The following is a 22734-nucleotide window of genomic DNA, read 5'->3' on the forward strand; positions in this document are numbered from 1 at the left end:
ATAAAATTGCCCCTTCGAATTGCTTCATTAGCACAAAGAAATGTACATAAAGAACTGTCCTGTAGGAGCTCACCGAGTACTGGCTGCTTTATGCCAGTGGGTCAATTATGCTCCCCAGCTGGAAGTATGCTGAGCAGAGCACTCACTAATATTAGAAAGTGAAAATGCATTTCCTTTCGTTTTAATAGCCTTAAAGGGCTTCTCTTTATTTTGGAGCATAGCTTTAGTAACCTATTAATCAGGTTATCTAATTGTCAGTGAGGGTCTTCTAAATCAGGCCTATTGGAAAAAGAAAAATAGAAATATTATTAATTATGACAGTAGCATTTTTTTTATTTCTTTTTACATTGTATGCAGTTGAGGGTCTGGGAATAAAAGCAAGGAAGCCTTTTGCTGATCCTTAGCTAATTAGTCTATCTTGTAGGTACATACATTAAAACACCTGATCATTCTGTCTATGCATTAGTCACTGTTCTATTCTTGTGGAGAGACACTATGACCAAGGAAAAAGGAGAGTCTTAGAAAAGGAAACATTTAATTGGGGACTTGCTTGCAGTTTGAGAGGCATAATCTATTATCTTCATGGCTGGGGGCATGGTAGCATGCAGGCAGGTAGGCAGGTGCTGGAGCAGGTGAGGGATTATCCTGATCCTTGGGGAAGGGGGAAGACAGATAGAGACAGATAGAGAGACAGAGAGAGAAAGATAGAGAGACAGAAAGATAGAGAGACAGAGACAGAGCCTAGCGTGGGCTTTTGAAAACTCATAACCAATCCCCAGTGACATACTTCGTCCATCATGACCACACACACCTCCTACTCTTTCCAACTTTGTCAGAGAGTTCTCCCTGGTGACTATGCATCCAACTGTATGGGCTGATGGGGGTCATTCTCATTCATACTGCCACCACAGTTGCCCAGAGAGGAACTTTGAAGGATCCCCACTTTTGACTAAGGCTAATTGAAAAGATAGATAACGCTTGATCCGCTGAGGGACCAGTATCAGTTATCACATACAATATAAGCAATATTAACACTCTGGCTCTCAAGAACCAAGGTCAGTTAATCATGTTTTCACAAAACTCTTTGGAACCATTTTTAGGGAAGTAATTTCTGGGTAATCTGTCATTTATATGGTTTTATAATGATGCCAGTTTGACAGCTTCTCCTGTAGAGAAAGGGAAGCCAATCAACTGTACCTGGGTATGTGAAGGAAAATAGCATACTAATTGATGTATGTAAGCAACATGACCAATAATTATAAAGTAAAGCCCCTGGCACCTGGTCGATGTGAACACTTCACACTTACACATGGATCACCAAGGACACTCCAGTATTAGAGGGAAATAGTATGGTTCTGTGCTCATTTCTTATTATCATTTCCATATAGATTTTTTGTGCATTAAAATCATTTTTCTTAACTGCAGGCATACCACTTTTACGAGTAAAATATCAGATAGTATGTAGAGGCAGCATCAAATTATTTTCTGATAGCTCATACTAACTTCCCAAAGCCCACTGTTCACTTTGTTTCCAAATATGCCTTAGGATGTTGGTTGAAATTTTTATAAATATGATACACTCCGTTATAAATCTGTTATGGTACACATAGATATAAACCTTTACCCAAATCATGACATTGTACTTGTACTTAATTATAGTTGGGCACAAAGCAAGTGTGAGAGAGGGCACAGAATAAAATAATTACTAACTTTATGTTCACTGTGGTATCTCCTGACGATAATTGTAACTAAGAAGGGCCGATCTTTGGAGTGAGAGGCTCTTCATAACAAAACCTCAGATATAAAATACCTTCAACAGGCTCCCGTGTTTTAAGTTTTCATCTTTAATGGGCAGTGCTGCTTTGGCTAGTTGTATAAAATCCAGTTCAAGCTAGAGGAAATACATCTCTGGGGGTGGACATTATGGCTTATACCTCTGCCTGAGCTCTCTGCTTCCTGATTGGCAAACATGTGAGGAGTTACATGTTTCTGCCACTCTGGATTAAGCTGGTCCTAGCCACCATTCCACCCCTGCTATGATGGACTGTATCACCATAAACTGTGAGCCAAGTTCTTCCTGTCAGGCATTCTGTTACAGTGACAATAAATGTAACTAGTAATGAAAACTGGTATCATATGTGGAGACACTGTTAAACCTGACCATCAGCCTTTGGAGCCTGTTTATACAGGAATAAGGAGGTACTCTTATGGGGTGGATGGACTGATGTGTATGCTTAGGGATGGATGAATGGGCAACATGGGATCATGTGGGTATCCCATGGTTTCCTAGGCAACCATAGTGCTCCTGCTTTGGGATGCTCTCTAGACCCACATGTGGTGAATAATGTTCCTATTATCATGGATAAGAACTGGATACATATAAGAGAATGAGAGCTGATGGTAGATGGCATATTGTTCATCAAAATCTTTAACTGGAAATTTGATAGTTTTGCTGATTGGAGAAAAGGTCATGAGGTTAATACTGCAGAAGCAGACATCACAGAGGTCATGGGGTTAATATGGCAGAAGCAGATGTCACAGAGATCATGAGGTGAATATCGCTGAAGCAGATGTCGCAGAGATCATGAGGTTAATATTGCTGAGGCAGACATCACAGAAACAGATGACACTGAGTGGGAGGTTTATCAAAACTGCTTTTTCTACTATTTATCATTGTAAAATGGTGAACTTGGGGACTGACAGGATTCTAGGACTGAGTAGGACTCATAAACTTTGGAAGTGGAGTGGAGTAGTTTCCTGGACGCCTCTGTCACGGTGGTATCCTGAGTAGCACACTGAATATGACTACCTGTACAACAGCACTCAGCATCACTATTTGACAGAAAACTAGAACTCATCCAGGGTTTACCTTAGTCACTCTCCATGTGTGAATGTTATTAGGGGTTTGTACATTTATAGATTGTCTCTTTCTTTCAAAAAGGCCTAGGGCAGATCCATATGCACCCCCTTCCCTCCCAAAAGGCATTTTCAGAATTTTCTTAAAAGCTGGAGAGTACAACACGAGGTTAAAGATGTCTTAGAAGACAAAGCAGAAAATAGAGAGCCAGATCAGAGGACGGCAGCGCTCGTGCCCGTAACCAGTCAGCCTCTCTCCTGGGCAACTGAGTCTAGCATGAGTGCCACACATGACATCAGACAAGTGCTTCCTTGGCCTATGAGTATGGAATCATATTACCCACCCAGTACTAAGCAGCATCCACACTTTCAGAGTCAGATGGGATTGTAAAGGCAGCCTATTCGCTTTCCTAGCATGCGGGGCTCATCATTGGCTACACAGCCCCTAGTGCGTTAGCCTCTCCCATAACTCCCTCTTTTTATAATATGTGCACACATATATTTTACTGGTCCTGCTTCTCCAGGGAACCCTGACTAATAAAGATTTTAGCACCCCAAATAAGGTCTAGCTAGAAAAGGTTAGGTACCAAGGAATGGTCCTTATGTTATTTCCTGAGCTGGTTGTGGCTCCAGCTTTATGAATCCTGATTTATAATGATACAGGGAGGCCGTATCACCTAAGACCAAGCCATCTGGCTGTCAGCACCCCACCCACCCATATGATGGATTGTATTTCCTTAAACTGTGAGCTAGAATGAACCATTTCTTCTAGAAATTCACAGCAAGGTTAAAAATAAACAATGCATAAAATAACTTTAAAAAATCATGATTGACATTCAGAACAAGAAAGACAAGATTAAATTGTTGGATTATTAAATAATGCATATATATATATATATATATATATATATATATATATATATCCACAAAGACATACAAAATTATCCCTATTGATCTTTTTGACTGTTTTCGCTCTGCCTCGAGTCTCATAGATGTAATAACAGATGCTTTACCACTTAGTGGTGTGTTCGGCTACAGCAGCAGGAGCACCAATCAGCTTACCACTAAATAAGTGTTTAGGAAACATAAAGGTTGTGCTTCTTTAGCAAATTGCAAGATTTGATTATTTTTTTCAGTAGGTGGTCACTAAATTATCCCTCAATCCATCTTGTTTTCTTTCTTTCTTTCTTTCTTTCTTTCTTTCTTTCTTTCTTTCTTTCTTTCTTTTTTTTTTTTTTTTTTTTTTTTTTGAGACAGGGTTTCTCTGTATAGCCCTGACTGTCCTGGAACTCACTTTGTAGACCAGGCTGGCCTCGAACTCAGAAATCCGCCTGCCTCTGCCTCCCGAGTGCTGGGATTAAAGGCGTGCGCCACCACGCCAGGCTCCCATCCTGGTTTCTTAATAAAGAGCAACAACATCAGCTATCAGAGAGACAAAGTGCGAGGAAAGCCTGCTCAGGTTAGAAAGCTGACCCCACCCATGCTAAAGAATTACAGATCGTTCTAGAAACATTCTAATTTGTGACTCACATTTGTGCTTTGGCTGTAGAAAAAAAAAAGTTACATGGCCAAAAGGCACATGGAGTCAAATGCATACCTGAGCCTTGATGTTCTGCAGATCTGTCAAGGACTTGAGGGGCTTGCGTATCTGTCAAGGACACAGACCTGCTGCCATGCCCTCCCTTGGCAATGCGTATCCCACAGCCTCATCTGCCTGTGCTTCAGGGAGCCCAAGAATGCCAAGAAAACAGAATTCACCGTGAGCTGCACAATACTAATGTCGTCAGGGTAGTAAGTTATCACCCGCCAGAAACAAGTCACAGAATTTGGCTTCTAGGGTTTAGATGGAAACACCATGACAGGCTGATCTGGTGAGGCAAGAAAGCTTCGTGGTTTTGAGAGCACCAGGGAGCGAGTCCTTTCAGTGAGACTTGAGGTAGCCTTAGGCAAGTGACATGGCTGCCCTCAAAACCCCTTGTTTCCATATAAAATGAGAAAAACCCTAACCACTGTGGGTATACACTGACATGTTTTTAAGTAGTCCACATGTCCAGCACGCACCAACTCCATGGAGAGCGTTCGCTTATTTTGAAGAGAACAGGATGACAGAGCCAACTTAAATCAGAATTTTGTGAAGAGTTCTCAGTAAAATGGATGTGAGCGTAGAACAGTACTAAGGGGCCACTGACTGAGTGTCATCGGGTCCTCTCCTCCCAAGCAACAGTCTACTGGGCTGCGTGGGAAGGGCGTTGTCATCTCTGTGACCGTTGCCGTCTATAACTGTAAAAGAGAGGGCTTGGTTTGATTCTATTTTTCCCTTTGAGAATATGTAGCTTACACCGAGTGAGCATTTAATAACTGTTAAATTGGTTCTGTAATACTGTGAGGCTTCTGTGTGGGGAGTGTAGGAACAACACTGGGGACAGCTTTGAGAAGTACAAATTTCACTCTCTTGCTCTTGGGGCAACATGAAATCCAATAAAGCCCACCGCTGCAATGCCAGGCTTTCTCTGAATGGATGGTACTGGAGAAAGAAAATACAATTACTGACATGCACGTAAGGTTGCTTGCCCCAGTTTGCAGATTTGTTTTCCAGATGGACTCCGAGGATGATGGAAGGTCTCTCCAATGACTACCGAGCAAGGAAAGCAGTGTACGTTAGACATTGACCCCTGGACTAAGAAGGGTTTCATAAAATCTTTCAATTCACCGAGGGTATAATTCTAAAACAACAAAACATATTTTATACTTTCTGTTCCATAGCCTGCCCGGATATATTCTGTTTTCCGATTTTGTTGTCCTTTTACTTGGGGGTGGATAATTTTTCTCTAGAGCTCAGAGGATGAACACTTCTGACCTAACACTCAGTGAAGACAGACACAGCGAGCCCGGCAGTTCAAGTCCATTGCGCTGGAGCCTTTTCATTCTGTTCCATGCTACCATGGGCTAGTCTGCAGGGCAAAGGCAGATGCAGAAGCTTCAGGGTTGTTCAGAAATGGAGCGTTCACTGGGGAGGATGAAAACACAGGGTACCACATTGAGAGCAGATAACTGAGGACCCAGCCTACTATTTCTGAGACTGCATTTATTCAAGGCAGTGCGAATACCATCTAGTGCTGTGTTGTTTCAGAAAATAAATAACTCTAAAAAAATCAGAATAGTTATAATGTGACAGCCTCCTTTTAACAGTAGTCATTGCAAAAGCTACTGAAAATATAGAAAGGAACCTCAGTTGCAGAAACCCCTAGCATACCAAAATCTACTTTATCAAATAATTTGAAATTATCAAATCAAAATCAAATCAAATAATTTGAAACTAATATCATAATACCTCTCCAAGAAATGCCTCTGTGATTGTTTTCTTTCTATCAGTAGACAGGTTTTTAGTATAGGTGTATACCTACTCTAGGTAGGTACTATAGGATTGTACTATAGATGTCTACGTATTAGCTCTGATATTTATTTTCACTTCTTCGATATTCCTTATTTTCATTTTTAGTTAAATTTATTCACATGGACAGGGAACTCTTTCATATTTCAGTACTGTGTGATTAGGATACACACACACACACACACACACACACATATATATATACATACACACAAATATATATACACATACATACTCACATACATATATAATTCCAAGTTATTTTCTTTTAGATTTTTGAGGATAACAACAAATGATTGCTGTCTATTGTGTTATGAATAGCACACAGAAAATCCTCATTCCAGCGCCAGGCAGGTGGCACAGTTGATAACGCACTTGCCCACCAGCCGGAAGACCTGAACTCGTTCCCCGGCACACACAACAGAAAAGCCGTATGCTGCACTGTATACCTGTCATCTCAGCACTGGGGAGGCAGGGCTGGAGGAGCCCTGGGGCTCGCTGGCCAGCTAGTCTAGGAGAACTGGACTCCAGGATCAGTGGAAAGGTCAACCTCTGACCTCTTCATGCATGTTTACCCTCACACACCTGTGCACACACATGCACACAACAGCTTTAGCCAACAGTTCTACTGCTAATCAGTCTTTTTCCTCTCCTCCCCTTTCCTTCTCTCCTCAGCCTCTGAAAACTACCATTCCATTCTCGACATTCAACAGAACATTGTTCTTTAGATTCTACATGTGAGTGAGTGGAATCATGTGTTACTTAGCTCTATAGAACAACCTTATTCTTCCTGTCTCCAGTTTCTTCCAAGTTATTATAGATGTCGCGAGTCCATTTTTTGTTTTGTTTTCTTTGAGACTGTATTCTTAGTCAAGGTATTCAGAACTAACATAATAAAGTGGTGTGTGTGTGTGTGTGTGTGTGTGTGTGTGTGTGTTTTCTGTGGTTCATTAGATTACCTAAGGTACAATCTAGGTAGTTCCACAATACTATCTAACACTGGAGAGACCGCAAATCTGGTCACTGTTGAGGTCTTGAGGCTGGACGTCTCAGAAGTCCCAGTTAGGTGCTGAAAGGTTGGTGGATTTGTAGAGAGCTGCTAATCTTCATTATACATAGGAAGAAGTTGATGTTGGTGATCCTGATATTGGCGAAGGAATCCGGCAGCAACAGCACAGATGAACTTGTCTTCAAGAGTGAGAGCAAGCAGGCAGAGTCATGTTCCATTCTTCCATGTTCTTTTATGTGGGCTGCCGTTAGAAGGTGCTGTCTGCATTTAGGCTGGGTCCTCATGGTTTGAATAATCTGAACAAGAAAAATCCTTCACAAAAGTGTCCACACTTAGGTTTTAGTTGATAGCAGCTGACAAGCAAGGTTATCCACCACCACACACTGCATATGTTCTGTTCTGCATACGTACAACTTTGCCTTTACCCATCTGTCAGTTGATGATGTTTTGCTGTTTCTTAGCCACTTTGAACAGTGATATGATAAACATGGAAGGCAAATGTCGCTTCCATGCACCGATTATGCATCCTTTAGTTATACACCTGTGGGTAGTGTTTTTGGATCTACTTAAAGCTTGAGAGAGATTGTTCCACACTAATGTCTACCAACAGTGTGCATGGACTCCCTTCTGCCTTGCTTCTCTGTCACTGCGATCAAACATAGATCAAAAGCAACTTGGGGAGGATTCTTTTTTCAGCTTACAACTTATATTCCATCAGTGAGGGAGTTCGGGGCAGGAACGAAAGCAGAGGCCACAGAGGGATGCTGCTTACTGAGGTTTTTCTCTGTGACTTGCTCAGTACATTTCCTCTCCAGTCCCAGGACCACTTGCCCAATGGATGCCAGCATGAACAGTGGCTAGACCCTCCCCTATCAATTAGCAATCAAGAAAAGGCCCACAGGCAGATTCAATAGAAGCAGTTCTATAGAGAAACCCTCTTCCCAAGGTCCCTGACACATGGGGACAGTCTCCTTCTTCTCCACACCTCCTGTCTTTTTCTCTTTTGATAAGAGGCATCCTTGCTGGGATTATGGTTTTGATCAGAATCTCCCAGAAGGCCAGCAATTCCGAGCTTTTCATTTATTGTGAACCAATGAGTTTTATTAGGGTCACAGGAGCGTGGACAACTTACTACTGGCTACACTTGTGAAGGAAATGTGTCTACCTTGCTCAACAACTATCCACTGCCTATAGATCCTCTGGGAGACATGGGCCTTATGGGTGCCTGGCCCTCCAGGTGCTGCTGTCAAATTGTGTGTCCTATGAGATAAATATTAATCCAGAGAAGAAGGCAAGGGAAAGAGGGGCAATAAACCCCAGAATCAAGAATATAGGAAAGAAACCAGAATAGAAAACCAACCTGGGAAAAAGATGTTGTACAAGTGTTTCTAGAAGAAAGCAAAGCTAGATGTACTGGCAAGGACCTGTCATCCCAGGGACAGGGGTCTGGGGCAGGAGGCTGAGGCAGGAGTACTGCAAGCATAAGGCTAGTTGGGCAACTTAATGATACCATTTCCAAATTGTTTCCTTACAGGGCTGGAGGTTGGGCTACAGTCAGTAGTAGAGTTCTTGTCTATCGAGTGGGAAGTCTGGTTTCCACCGCCCCCAAAGTGGACTGAATGCACACAGATTATTAAGATTCATCTACTTTTTAAAACTTGGGCCTTTTTTACTCTTGATATTTAGAATATTACATAGTCTGTAATATCCCTTGTCAGAAGTGCAATTAGTAAATATTGTATCTCATTCTTTCTTCAAATCCGTAGCTTCACTGGACACAATTGATCACTCTTTAGGGTATAGGAGGATTTGGAACCCGGGCTCCCCTCATGCTAGGCAAATACTTTCTTGAATTGTATCATGAGCCCTCATCACTAGTAAACAGTTTCAGAGAAGGGCGTCGGCGTCGCATGGCTGGCCTTAAACTCATTACCCTAGGATAACCTTTACTTTTCAATGTCCCCTGCCCCAGTCTCTCAAGTGCCTGGAGATTACAGGCATGTGCCATCAGATTCAGCTTTCCCTCCTAACTTCTAGGACACCTCATTTTCTGCCCCTCCCCCAGTTTCTCTTTTATATTTTAGATGCTGGGTTTCTCGGTACTCCACCCACTTTGTGCATCCTGACCTTAAACTGATAGTTGTATTACTGATGTCTCATCTGTACCTCTAACCTCAACTTCTATGAGCTTGTCAACTGTCCACATAACACTTCAGTGTAGTCTCCTTTCCATTGATGAACAATAGGGGTGGTCTTTGGTTCAGCATTCCAAAGGCTGGGAAGTCCAAGAATATGACTGTGGCATCTGGTGTGGGCCTCTGTGGTACATGACAGAAGGACCAGCAAACTCACACAATGGCATGGTTCACTAGCCGTCCTGAAAACCCTTGTGTTTTCTCACGGTGACAGTGGCATTTAAATGTCATCATGGGTGCCCGGGAGAGACTTTTGGATGGTAGCTTATGACTGTCAAACTGTTCCATGTTAGCATGTATGAAGTAGCAGACCCACTCCCCAGTCTTCTTGGGAGGATTCAGTTCCCTAAACTGGACAGATGCTGTAGCCATTCCTCTGTGTGCTGTGACATGAGTTGGTAACACCTTCATATAGGCACCTTGATCTGAGTTCCTTGCTTGCTTAGCTTACAACATCATTCCATACTTCAGCTACTGGAGTACTTTCCTCGCTGGGCTATTAGACCAGCCCTGTTCCCAGCACCAGGCTGACCTGTTGGTTTCTGCCTCCTCCCAGGTGTCTTTGAACACACTTCCCCTGGCTGATATGATCCTTTTCCTTCCTTTGTTCATTCGTTCCTTTGTTCCTTCCTTCCTTCCGCCTTCCTTCCTTTCTCCCATTTCTTTTTCTTCCTTCCTCCCTCCTTCCTTTCTCCCTGCCTGTCTGTCTGTCTTTCTTCCTTCCTTCCTTTCCTTTTCTCTTTTTCCTTTCCTCTCCTTCCTTCCTTCCTTCCTTCCTTCCTTCCTTCCTTCCTTCCTTCCTTCCTTTTTGAAGTTAGGGTTTCACTATGTAGCTCTGGCTGTTCAGGCACTCTATATAGATCAGGCTAGCCTTAAACACAGAGAGCTCCCCTGTCTCTGCCTACTGAGAGTTGGAATTAAACTTGTGTCTCACCAGACCCATCCCCAGCTGATATCCACTTTCTGTCTTTCATGGGTGTCAGTCTCCACATGATGATGGCCTGCAAAGAAGTTTCCTTCCCACTACAGCACCTGGGGCCAGCTCATTACTTTGGATCCCCTTTTCCTGCCTTAATTGAGAATGCTTATCACTATGTAACATCACGTTTCACTCGTGGATAGACTTCTCAGCTATTATATAGACAGTCCTGGAAAAAAATCATAATTCTAGAAATGAAGCCATCGTAACAAAGTTCAAAGGTCACTTACCTCTGTTGCCATGTTACATTTTGATCCCCTTTATACTCTTTCTGTTGTGAGGAGCACAGTTTCATATTGAGTCTTTCCCCCAAAAAAACCCTACCATCAGTCCTTTTGTTCATGAAGATAAATGACCACAGTATTAAATTTAAAATTTACCAAGGACAATAATTATCTACTTTGTATCAGTGAGCAATTAATTCTCCCATATAGCTCACAGAAGAAATCAGCAATTCAGACAATTGAATGTCACCATTGCTAGCAGCATGTGCATGCCAGCCAGGTTGCAGCAATGACATTTGTACCAAAAACAATGAAGCAGAGAATGATCAGGGGACTGTGTTGTGTTCTACAGCCAGTGTCTGAAAACAGTACAAATGCTCTAATGAATTTCTTCCACTGGACTTTATTCTTTCTGTGGAAAGGGAATTCTTTTAAGTATTGGGCATGCAAACATATATACAGTTGGCATTCACTCTTTTAAGACATGCTAAGTAGGGGCTGGAGACATAACTCAGCAGTCAAGAACACTGGCTGCTTTTCCATATGATCCAGGTTCAATTTCTAGCACACACATGCTAGAAATTTAATTCCATTTCAATGGGATCCCACCCCCTTTTCTGGTTTCCATGGGTACAAGGTATGCACATAATAACACAAACATAGAGACAAAACAATAACACACAAAATAAAAGTGAATCTATAGAAAGGGCAAGTGCTAGATCGGGAGTGACAGAGCCTGGAAGGTAAAGCTGAAATGAACCATTGCTGTGTTTCTTTGAATTCGGAACTACCTCTCATTGCTGGCAAGTCTTCTCAGGCAGCCATTGTGCTCTCCTCTTTCCCAGGCGTCTCTAAGATGTTAAGCACTCTCTCCCTCCTGCTCCTGAACTGTGTCGCCCCAGTCAGGGTTATTGATTTCCCATTATTCCTAGAGGCCACATGATGCATTTCCATTAGAGTAAACATTTTTTTAGACCGGCTTTTATTTGTCCTTCCTCACATCCATCTGCCAGGGCAGGGCATCGGTTTGCTTCCAGTTTGGAGTGTAAAGGAATGATGTTTTTCAGGGTCTAGATGTACTGAAGCTTGTTTTTGTTTTTGTTTTTTTTAAAAAAAAAAAAAAAAAAAAACTACTGCTTTCTCACTATAGCCTTGAGGCAAGTTCTCTTAAAAGTAATAGAGTGTAGTTAACTTTTCAGACCTGCTCTGGGCTAGATTGGTGTTTTTAGAGGTAATAAACTAATACTTACAACTCACTGGTGTATGCCCTCTTTAGAATTAGCTGGGGGAAGTGTGTGGACTTCTGAGAGTAAGTAAACAAAAACACAGTTCATGAAGGAAGAAAACGATCACAAACCACACCCTTGTGGCTAACTTGATCGATCATTTAGGAGACAACCATTTTTCTAGTTTGGGGGTGTTTGGAAATAGAAACACATGAATATGTCACATTCTGGGCTGGAGAGATGGTTTAGCAGCTCAGAGTACTAGCTGCAGTTGGAGAAGACTTCGGTTTGGTTCTTAGCACTCTCCTGGCAGCTCATGACTACAGCTCTAGTTCCCTGGGGATTCTATGCCTTCCTCTCATCTCCACGGTGCCAGGGACATGTATGGTACACATCCATCCATTCAGGCAAATGCCATACACACAAAATAAAATGGATTATTCTTTGAAAAGAAAAGAGAGAAAGTTACATTCATTAAAATGTTTCAGGAAAATGGTGTGGATTTGTTTTACAGATGAGTGAAGCAAAAACCTTCCTCAACCAGAAAATCAAGAAATCCATTCCCCCCTCAATTAAATAGTTTAAACAGCTCATAAGGTTATAGATCATTTTCCCTTAAGGAAGCAAAAATAGTGACAATGAAGAGAAGCTACGAATGTGACATGAGGAGTGGTGGGTATCAGGGACAGGTGAGGCCAGCTTCCACCCACCCCTCTCCTGAGCATCCTTTATAGTTATCAAAAGTACCTCTGATGTTCTAGCTTGGCCTCAACATAGCTGCAAGACCTCAGTGTGAGAAATAACCCTCCCACGATTCTACCTCAAATGCCCTCTACACTTAGTCTCTGGTTCTCTGACTTAGTCTGACAAGTCTCATAGCTTCTTTCCTTTTAAAAGGGTGACAAGAAAGATGACTCCAAACATCCTTGATCAATTCTTCAAACATCTTCAGTATTTATTCTTGCCTTTCACCATAGTAGTGTCAGGGTTCTCTAGAGGAAAAGAACCATTAAAAAATATGTGTATTCATGTGTGTGTGTGTGTGTGTGTGTGTGTGTGTATGATGTATATATGTATGTTAAGAGGATTTATTAGAGTGGCTTACAGGCTGTGTGGTTGGACTTCCTGACCACTGGCTGACTCCCAACAGAAAGTCCAAGAATTCAGTAGTCATTAAATCCATGGAGACAGATGCTTCAACTGGTCTTCAGTCTATATTGTAATCCTGATGAAGCAGGCTCTATTACCAGTGAAGAACTGCTGTATCAGAAGGATAAACAAACTTGCCAGTAAGAGCGAAGGCAAGCAGGCAAAAAGCAAGAGCTTCCTTCTCCCATGTCCTTTTATGTCCTAAATCTGGCTGCCACCAGATGGTGTGGCCCAGATTTAGGGTGAGTCTTCCAGAAATAGATGGGTCATACCTCCTTAAATAATTCAATCAACAAAAATCCCTCACAGGTGTACCCAGCTGCTTGAGTTTTAGTCGACTCCAGATGTTCATTGACAACCAAGATTAGCCACCTTATCTACCCTCTCCAATGATCTACTTTCTTCTTTTCTTTGTGATCTTTGCAAATAGCTTAAACTTTGTGTCACTATGTTCACAGTCTCACTGTAGCTGGATAATAAAGACAAAACAAAACACGCAAGTTTTTCCTCGTTTCAGATGTTGGAATGATGCATAATGCTCACTGTGCTATTTCTCGTACCCAAATCCACTCCGTGCTTTCACTCCTGGAAACACAAAAGGGATCACATTGCCCTTTTCCCTTTTAGAGCTCATTGTTCATCCCCTAAACAAATACACGAGTCCCTGCCATATGCTGAGTTGAGTTCATGTATGGAGAATACAGCCGTTATCAAAACAGGGAAAAGTCACCTAAGCTCCCTAGAGCTTACCTTTCAGTGGGGATGATGGGCATGGCCAATCAGTAAGCAGAGCCTACTGTCTAACAAGGCTTCCGAGAATTAACTCAGCCAAGTATTCCTATGGCAACTTCGCCAATCAGAAGCAAAGGATTGTTGGAGAGGGAAATAGCAGGCTCTCTGGCTTCTTAATAAGAAACAGAACTATCACCTAGAGCATAAAAACAGTTCTTCAGGCTGCTCACTGTCATGCTGTCACCTGGAATGCTGTTGCTAAGACACTGGCAAACATAGAAGAGCTAAGGGCACACTGCAAGCTGGGGAGGTTTGGGGTGGAATGGTGTCCTGATGTTCACATTCTGAATTCGGTTCTGAAATATGCATGAATAGAGATGAGCTAGAAACGAAATATGCCTGTAAAGTTGACTTTGAAATCATCTGAAGCCTGATAATATAATGCTATAAAAAGGAAGATAAAAAATACTAAGTTGAGGACGAGTTGACGTTTTAGAGTAACATTTTAGAGTCTATTGTCAATTCTATCATGACATGACCGCTGCACTCACAAAGTCACTGCACCATGATTACTGCCCAAGACTCACACAAGATTGGGACTGTCAGCATTCTGTCATATGTGAGCAAGGGACACAGGAAACCTCATTCTCTCTTGAGGTCCTATGTGCATGTAATGGCTGCTGGGGGGGGGGGGGAAGGTGTCTTTTCTTTAGTGATGTAGTCACTGATAAGCTGCCCCTGCCCCAATAAATTCCTTCCCCTCTGTGCTTACATAAGCAACTATAACTAAACTCAGTGGGTTATAAAAGCAGCCATCAAAGTGGGAGAATTTATTGGGAAGAAGGGCTTCTGTGGGAGGAGAGGGTGAGGGGATAATGAACAAAAGTCACTACATATGTGAATAAAACTGTCAAATAGCAAGCAGAAACTTTCATTGTTTCTGGTTTATCAACTTTTTAATGAGACCTATTCTTTCCCATAATTACCTCAAAAACCAATTGATCAATCACGAACCCAGAAAATCAAACATTTCTTTGCTTTTACTCTGGCAGCTTTAGTTTCTTAAGATAAAGTAAGAACAGTTATTATTATTATTATTATTATTATTATTATTATTATTATTATTATTATATTTTGGTCTGGATTTCTTACCTAAATAGATACAGGGAATTGTTATTTTATCACTGTGGAACTAAAAACAGTGAATGCTTTCAACTTAAACTCCTCCAAATGACACGCAGCTCTTTTCCTTGACTTGAGGTTCACCAAGGAAGCACTGAGAAGTGACTCTAAAGTGTCCACAAGACAGTGTAGTCTAGATGCACAGTACTGCAGTACTGCTGCTAAGTCCTGCCCAGAGGTGGTCTGTGAACAGCAGGGATCGAGAACTGACTTTCATTGCCACAGACAGAAGTAGACCATAGTAAGAAAAGTAGACAGCTGTCATGGTACATCTCTTTTTATTTTACGTGGGAAATATATACTCATCTGAATGAAAATTAACCGTATGTCGTCTGCAAACAGATGCAGAGTTGGAAATGTGTCTACACTTGGTCCATCTTCACGAGCTGTTGAGAACTGGAACAGCTTGATACTGTGTGCCTAACTCACTGTCATTCCTAACTCACTAGAGCTCTGCAGCTGCTGCTGGCTTCAATAGTAGAGAGCAGTACTGAGGCCCCAGATTGATAGCAATTTCAAAGAACAAAATAAATGAATGTTTCTTAATATGCCACGTCAGGAGGATGAGCTGCTTGCTTCTGGGCTTGCTAGCTGAACACATTTCACCTGCTTGTACTCCTCATACTTTATTCAGTTCAAATGATGTCATTGACAGTCATGTGGAAGGCAAGCAAGCTATGACTCATGATACCTCTCTATGCAATGTGTACTTAAGATGGCTGTGCATTTATGGTGACAATGCTATGACATCTCCAGTGTTTATTATCAGTCAGTCGTCTGTTCCTTGTCCCACCCACTGGAGTCTAGCTAGAAGGAAAGAGTCCCCAGGGAAGTTATTTGTGGAGAAAGAATTAATATTGGTCTTATGCTAGGGTGAGGTGACACTAAAAGCACCCACTCAAAGAGGGGAGGAGGTCCAACCACCTATGACTAGGTCCTAGCAGGAGATAAGCTAGTGATCATGGCTAATTCTGAGGCAAGGCACACAAAGCTAGTAAAAAAGGCCAGCAGTCAGATAAACCAGGAAGCCATGCTATGTTTCTGTGGTTAGAAACAGTCTCGATGAGCAGAAAGCATCAAGGCTTTGGAACCAGGGCGTCTAAGCCATCCTGCATGGCTCTTGTGTCACTTGGGACTAGTGACTCAGTCATAGTATAGCCAAATATTCTCATCTATGAACATACATACATACATACACACACACACACACACACACACACACCTCAGTTTTTTCTGGAAGTCACCATAAAGAAACTCCTATCTAAAGAAAATCCAGCAAGCTTTTGTTCTCTTATCTTCCTGTTAAGACCACTGCTGTGCTCTGGCCCTCTTGCTCTTGGGCTCCTCCCTTGTTCTTCCCCTGCTTCCCTTCCCCCCCTCTCCCCATTTCCTCCCCCACCCCACGTGCTCATGGCCAGCCTCTCCTCCTGAATAAACTCTAGTCTAATATATATATAAAACCACTGCTACATGGCTCTGGGAGAGGTGTCTCTCCCTTTTTCCCTCTCTGAGTAAGAAGCCTCTAGACCTCTGCTCTGACCTAAGCCCTAGTCAGAGGCATCAGGGTGACCTCTATGATGCAATGGATGGGGATAGACAGGAAAAGAAGGCTTTTGTCCTTTACCATAACCAGTGTGAAACAGAACCATCGGTTTCCTCCACTGTCTCTCAGGTTAAACCAAACGAATGATGCTAGGAAACCAACCATGCTTACTGATCATTTCTGTGTCACTTCCCCTGTCTCTGTTGCTGTGTAGGTTGCCGCTTAGGCACGATCTCATGCTTCCAAGTAGTATATGAGGTCAATAGGTTCAACACCGACTTGTAAATGAAGTGCCTAAGACCTGTGGAGACAAAAAGTGCCCTCCTCTCTTCCCGTTGCCTTCTGTTTCAAATACTTGTGATTCAACAAACTTCAGAGAAAAAATTTTCACCAAAATAAGCTCAAAATGGTATAGCAATTACTATGATTGCCATTCCACTGCAAGCCAAGGTAGACCAGATATCCACGGACTCAAAATGAGATGTCTGAAGAGGAATGGAGAGTGGGAATTGCAAAGATTAAAATAAAAGGAATGGGACTACAAAAAATTAAAATAATAAAGGAAAAATGAACTTAGGAAATCAGATTAAGTAAAAGAGGTTTCGAAACAATAAAACATGGTTTTATGACAGGTAAAGCAAAAGGGCGAACTGGGAGATGCCATAGGTGAGACATGATCTCTTTTGTGTCCTCTTTTAAAGACTCTCATCAGCTGCTTTTCCTACACTCACCATCCTTACCCATCAACCCCCATCTCTCTGATATCTTCCTAAAAAGAAGGAAAGCCTTCCTCCAGGTAAACACCACAAACCTCCCCTCGTCTCTCTTACCCTTCCCCCCACTCCCTACTTCCTTAACTCATCTTTCCATCTCCGGGAAGCGCTGGGAAGTAATAGAGAAACTATTTTTTAGTGAATGAGGTTTTTGACCACAGTCCAAAAAGAAATCTCCAGAGATTGCTTTTAAACTGAAAGCAATTTCACACCAGCAGAAAACTTGAGTTTCATGTAAGCTGGTCTAAACTGGAGAAGTCAGAAAAGAAGCTGGTTTAAATACAGTGGCCCAATTACTTACCAAGAAACATTCTCTATCTGTAACCAAGAAATAAAAAGATGGTGTAATGATATTGTCATTCATCTAGGACAAGTGAAGATATTCTGTCACTCATTTTATTTGAAGTCATAGCTTTTATCAGATATATTTTAGCCTTCTGGGTCTGTTTTCTTTGTAACAGTTTTTATGTAATATGGAGATAACACTCTGTATATAGGGGAAGAAATGCATATATTCAACCTCAGCGACTGTTTGCAGATAGAATCTCCAATCCAGTTTCCACTAATAATTTTTACACAATATTCCAAATTCATTTAACATTATTCATTGATTCCCTGAGCCCCCTAGTCATGTCTCTGTGTGCTACTGATATCTGAAAAATCATGGACAGGCAAGGTTGATTTGCTCACAGGTACAACAGATGATGTGACATCATTTAATTTTCTTCTTACTTATTTCCTATCAGTAGCTTGAGGTGATCCACTGATCTAGAGACTGCTCGGTGCTGCAGACTGCCATTCTTTGATCTCCTCTTCCCGGTGGGTCAGTCTTTCAGAAAAGGAAATATCTATGGATACTCCTAAGGGACCAGGCACCTTCCCTGTACCAACTGCTTTATCTGAGTGAAATTAGCAGTATCAATTGATGTAGTATATTAAAATCTCAAACTAAAAATTTTGTTCATCATGTTTCATATTCAAGTTGATTTGAAACATCAACTAAACATAGTTCTTTAACTACACTGATCATTTCATTATTAAAAGTGAAAGTGTGTCTTTTCATGTCTATGGACCCATCTCAAATATTCCTTTACATTTAGTGTGTTCTTCTTTCACAGGATAATTGTGATTTTTTTTTTTTAATTCAGTGGTTTAAAAATCTGAGATCAAGTGTGGCTCCTGACAGGATTCATAGGACACTTCCCTCTGAAAGAGCGATGCCCTGTGTAGTTTTGCCTTCACTAGAAATGACTTCTGGCAATCTTGGGGGTTCAAGTCCTCCATCTTGGGCTCTGAACATCAAGTGAACAGGCTAGAGTTCTTTGGTGTTTGAACATTCTGCACAGTCTCTAGAGTGGAGCATGGTAAAATACTTCAGTAAGGACTTGGGTACTTTGTCTCCTTATGTATGACATGAAATTGCAGGGCTCATAATTTTGAAAGTAGCAAGATAAATATCCTAAGTTTATTAGCCTTGTACCAATTACTTCCGTTATCTAAATATGTAAAGATTCCTATATAATGGAAGCAAACTGTAAAGATGCAAGTCACTAGATTGAAAAAACCATAAGAATCTGAGTAATGAGTTAATTTTTGCTTTGAATGTACACCGAGATCCAGTGTACATAAGACGATGGTTGCCAAGTGAAATGGTTACAGCTGGCAGCCAGCTGAATCGAAATGATTTTAAAACAAGTGCTTAGAGAAAGTCAGTTCTGAGTAGCTTGCTTCTTAAAACCAATCTGAGGTCACAGATACACTCACATGCTGACTTTCTGACAGGACTGGGAATTCCCACACTTCATGGGCGATGTTGATGTGAATCTCCCCGGGTTGCACACGCCTCACATGCAGTTCAAGATTCCCTTCTTCCAGAAGATCTTCAAGGAGGAATACCGCATTCACATAACAGGTATGATGCATGACTTTGGACCCCTTTGGATGTTTTCTGTGAAAAGCGAACTGCTGGTAAAAGGTATGACTTTAATTAGCTCTTACTCAGCAGTGCAAGATGGCTCTAGGTGGGGTGGCGATTCAATGCCATCCATCTCAGCTGTGGGCTCATGGTGGCGTTGACAAGTGAGTTCCAATAAACACATAGGAATGAATGGGGTGGAGACAATGATAAAGAAGGCTCACCTGTTTCTTACCTACCTTGAATACCTCACCTCAGTCACAGTCCATTGGCAGTCACTAATAGAGCACTGTACGTAGAGACAAGGAACACATAGCAAGGCACCCCCTAGTTGGGTACTGCATTGTCGAATCAAGCCTTCTGGTATGTGATACCAAAGGGTGGGGGACAAACTCTCTTCTATAGGATGTTATTCCTGCCACACTTCATGGACCACTTCACATAGATCTTACACATGGGGTGACTTTTTCAAGGTCCTCGGTGTATAGTTTCAACATCAATGCATTCTGTGCTTCTGCATTGACTGCTAAGGTGAAGACAATGTGGTCTGGAATCTTCAATTAGTACACAGGACTTTAAAGAATTAGGCTGCTAACAACTTGATTTCATAGAACCTACTTCTGTGTCCTAGCACAAATTTGTCTCAAGAGATTATTTTGTGAATCTCCAGGTTTGTTTACTCTCTGATTTTTTTTTTATGCTTCTGAAATGAATAACGTCTTAGTCATTCTCATCCCCGAGATCTTTTCTTCTTTTGAACAATAGGCAGACAGGTGAATGATCATGGATACAAAGGGTAGCGTTCACTCCTAAACTGTTCGGATGCAGGGCATGAATGTATGCGCTTTGAGGACAGTAGTCCTAGGATCCCACACCTGCTATAATGAAAACTGCTGAAGAAATCTGTGCTTACATGGCCGTCTGTGCTGCTGGATAAAAATAGACTGGGAGAAGAAAACATTAACATCTGAGTACTGAGAAACTCTCTGCTTCTCAGCCAGGAAGCTGTGCTTTGGCTCCGAGTACGAGGCAACCTTCCTGAATTTGAGAATGAGCTCATGAATAGGGAAGATGCATCAGGTTTCTGTTCCAATTCAAGGCAGCCCAGGCTCATCTATTAAATTCACTGGGTAAATCAATCGATTTCAGTTCAGGTCACAGAGTGTGGTTTCAGAGTCCCCACTTAATCTGTGCAGCATGCCATCCTCTTGGACTTCTAAAATAGCCATCGCGCACATAGCTTCACCACATCCTTCTGGGTGGCTTTTTCTGGACCATCTGTTCTTGCCAGCAGCTCTTGTCTCAGGCAACCCCTGCACAGACAGTCTCGGATTGTTAACCCATTAAACGTATAACACTTAAGCATAGAACACTAGGTTATGGGGGGAAAAGAAGATAGGAATTAATTGGAGAACAAATCAGTTTTTAAAAATTGAAGTGTAAAAACTAGTCAGGTTAGGACTATTTTACATGGCTTTGTTATATACAGTGTCAGTTATAGAAGGGGAAGATTACAGTATCCAAAGTTTGTGCCATTTGGGACTTTTTAAGAAGATGACCCCACCCCACCCCCCCAAAATCACATTTACACAATGTCTTGCTATATCCGTGAAGCTGCAGTGTCATTGGCTACGAGTCAAAGCAGCTCTGTGCCTTTGGGAAAAGGCAGATAGAGGGCCTCAAACCTTGACTCATGAACTAGAAGCTGAAAACAGAATAAAGGCACATAAATGAAGTTTTCTGGAAGGGGAAAATAATATGACTAAAGCTTTTGGTAACATTTGCTGAGAGCTATACAGCTCTCGGATGGACCTGGCCAAGATGGTGAAGTAATGAAGAAAGCAAAGAAAAGAGAGAGAGAGAGAAGCTGAGCTCAGGTGGACTGCGCTCTCCGATGGAGAAGCCGCAGCTCCCCAGGAACAGCATGATATAATAGAGACAGTTGAACAAGAAGACAAGGCTACTCTACACAGCTAAATCAAGGAGGTGGTGAGTAGAGTATACAGCTGGGAGAGTGGCTTAGCTAATCTCAGTAGATGGTGGTCTCTGTAGGAGAGAAGTCCTCAGGCCTTAAATATCCAAGGGGAGAAAGCTTTGCAGGGCATTTTCTGCACATACTGTCAATATCCATGCTTGGACCAAGAGGGAAGGCATTTCTATTCCCCCAAGGGTCTAAGGCTTTGAGGTCCTTGGCATGGTCATACTCATGTCAGCCACATACAATGACTCGGGAAGTCATTCACTCGGGGCTTTCTCCTCTCCTCACATAGTTTGATTAGTAAGTCTCTAATTAATAATTAAATAAATAATGAAAGTCTCCAATAAGAGAGACTTTATAAATGTATGGATCAGTGGGCCCTAGTTCCCATCAGTTCTGACACACAATAGGTCTGGGGAAGAGCCAGGGGATTGGGCTCAGGAAAGTCATCTTGGGGCAATGTGTTTAACTGAGCACTGTTCCATTCTGACTGAGATCTCATAGCTGCCGTCAGAAGGTCTATGTTCTTCCTAGAATTCACCATGCAAACAATAGCCACCTGAGTCCAATGCAAAGCCTTTGAGCAGTCTAGTGGTTAAATTAAAAGAGTAAGGGCCTGGAGGTAAAGCATAACTGGAATGAGCACAGTTGTGGTGTTTCCAGGGTATCCGGATGTATCTGCCTCCATTAGAATTCTTCGGAAACATGGCTACAGGTCTTGAGAAAAGCCAAACCTCTCTGTGTTCAAGTTTGTGTTTCCATCCCTCTCTAGCTCCTGCTCATCAATTAGAAGAGAAAAAAAGGGAGGGGGGTGCTGCTGTGGAGAAAGAGCTAGTCTTGGGAGAAGTAGGTTTTTTACTTAATTACAGTTTGCAAGACAAGTGCTTCTAGGGAAAAACCTGGATCAAAAATACTGAGATCCATGATGTGTTTTAAGACTGTCTCCATAGTGTATCTCAAACAGCAGATGTGAGAATATTCTGGAAAGATTGTTTAGAAAAATAAATCCATTAGCCATACACCAGCATCTGTGTACTTGAGCTTTGGGGCAGAATCTGGGATCTGTTTTCTCACAAACACAAGTAAATCCTGGGCTGGCAGGCTGAAGCCCGTGCTCAGCCAGATACTGCTGCTGAAGAACATTGTCTAGAGGTGGAATTCCTGTATCTTAGATAAGAAGGACACTGTGTGTGCTGTGGAGAACAGGGCTGGAAAGGCGGGGCTTCCCAAGCCCTTTGGAGCCCGGAGGATTACACTAGGAGCGAGTTCCAGATGTTGGATGCCAAGTTACAGGATTTGGACTTACACTGTTAGATTTTGAGTTTACTTTGATGTGATTATTTTTATGCCCCGGTCCTTTACTTTGGAATAATAATGCTTGCTTTTATTTTGTTAGAATACACTGGACTTAAAACATTATGGTTTTTTAAAGACACTGGGGACTTTTAAAAAGTTAGACTATGTATGGGTGGAATTATAAGTGTCCCCCTTATGCTCGGATATTTAAATAGTTGATCCCCGGTTAGAACTGTTTGGAAAGACTTAGGAGGTGTGGCCATGCTGGAAAAAGCATGTCCTTGGG

At 42.0% G+C, this 22734-nt stretch overlaps 1 protein-coding gene across 1 annotated transcript in view; it reads left to right on the forward strand.

Moving 5' to 3' along the window:
- Positions 1-22734, forward strand: part of Tmem117 (transmembrane protein 117) — a 437088-nt gene that overhangs the window by 402658 nt on the left and 11696 nt on the right. Inside the window, exon 7 of the mRNA XM_021216188.2 lies at positions 19042-19171. Coding sequence (XP_021071847.1) covers positions 19042-19171 — 130 coding nt within the window. The remainder of the gene's footprint in view (positions 1-19041; positions 19172-22734) is intronic.

The sequence above is a fragment of the Mus pahari genome, chromosome 17 (genome assembly GCF_900095145.1).
Source record: "Mus pahari chromosome 17, PAHARI_EIJ_v1.1, whole genome shotgun sequence".
NCBI classification, from domain to species: Eukaryota; Metazoa; Chordata; class Mammalia; order Rodentia; family Muridae; genus Mus; species Mus pahari.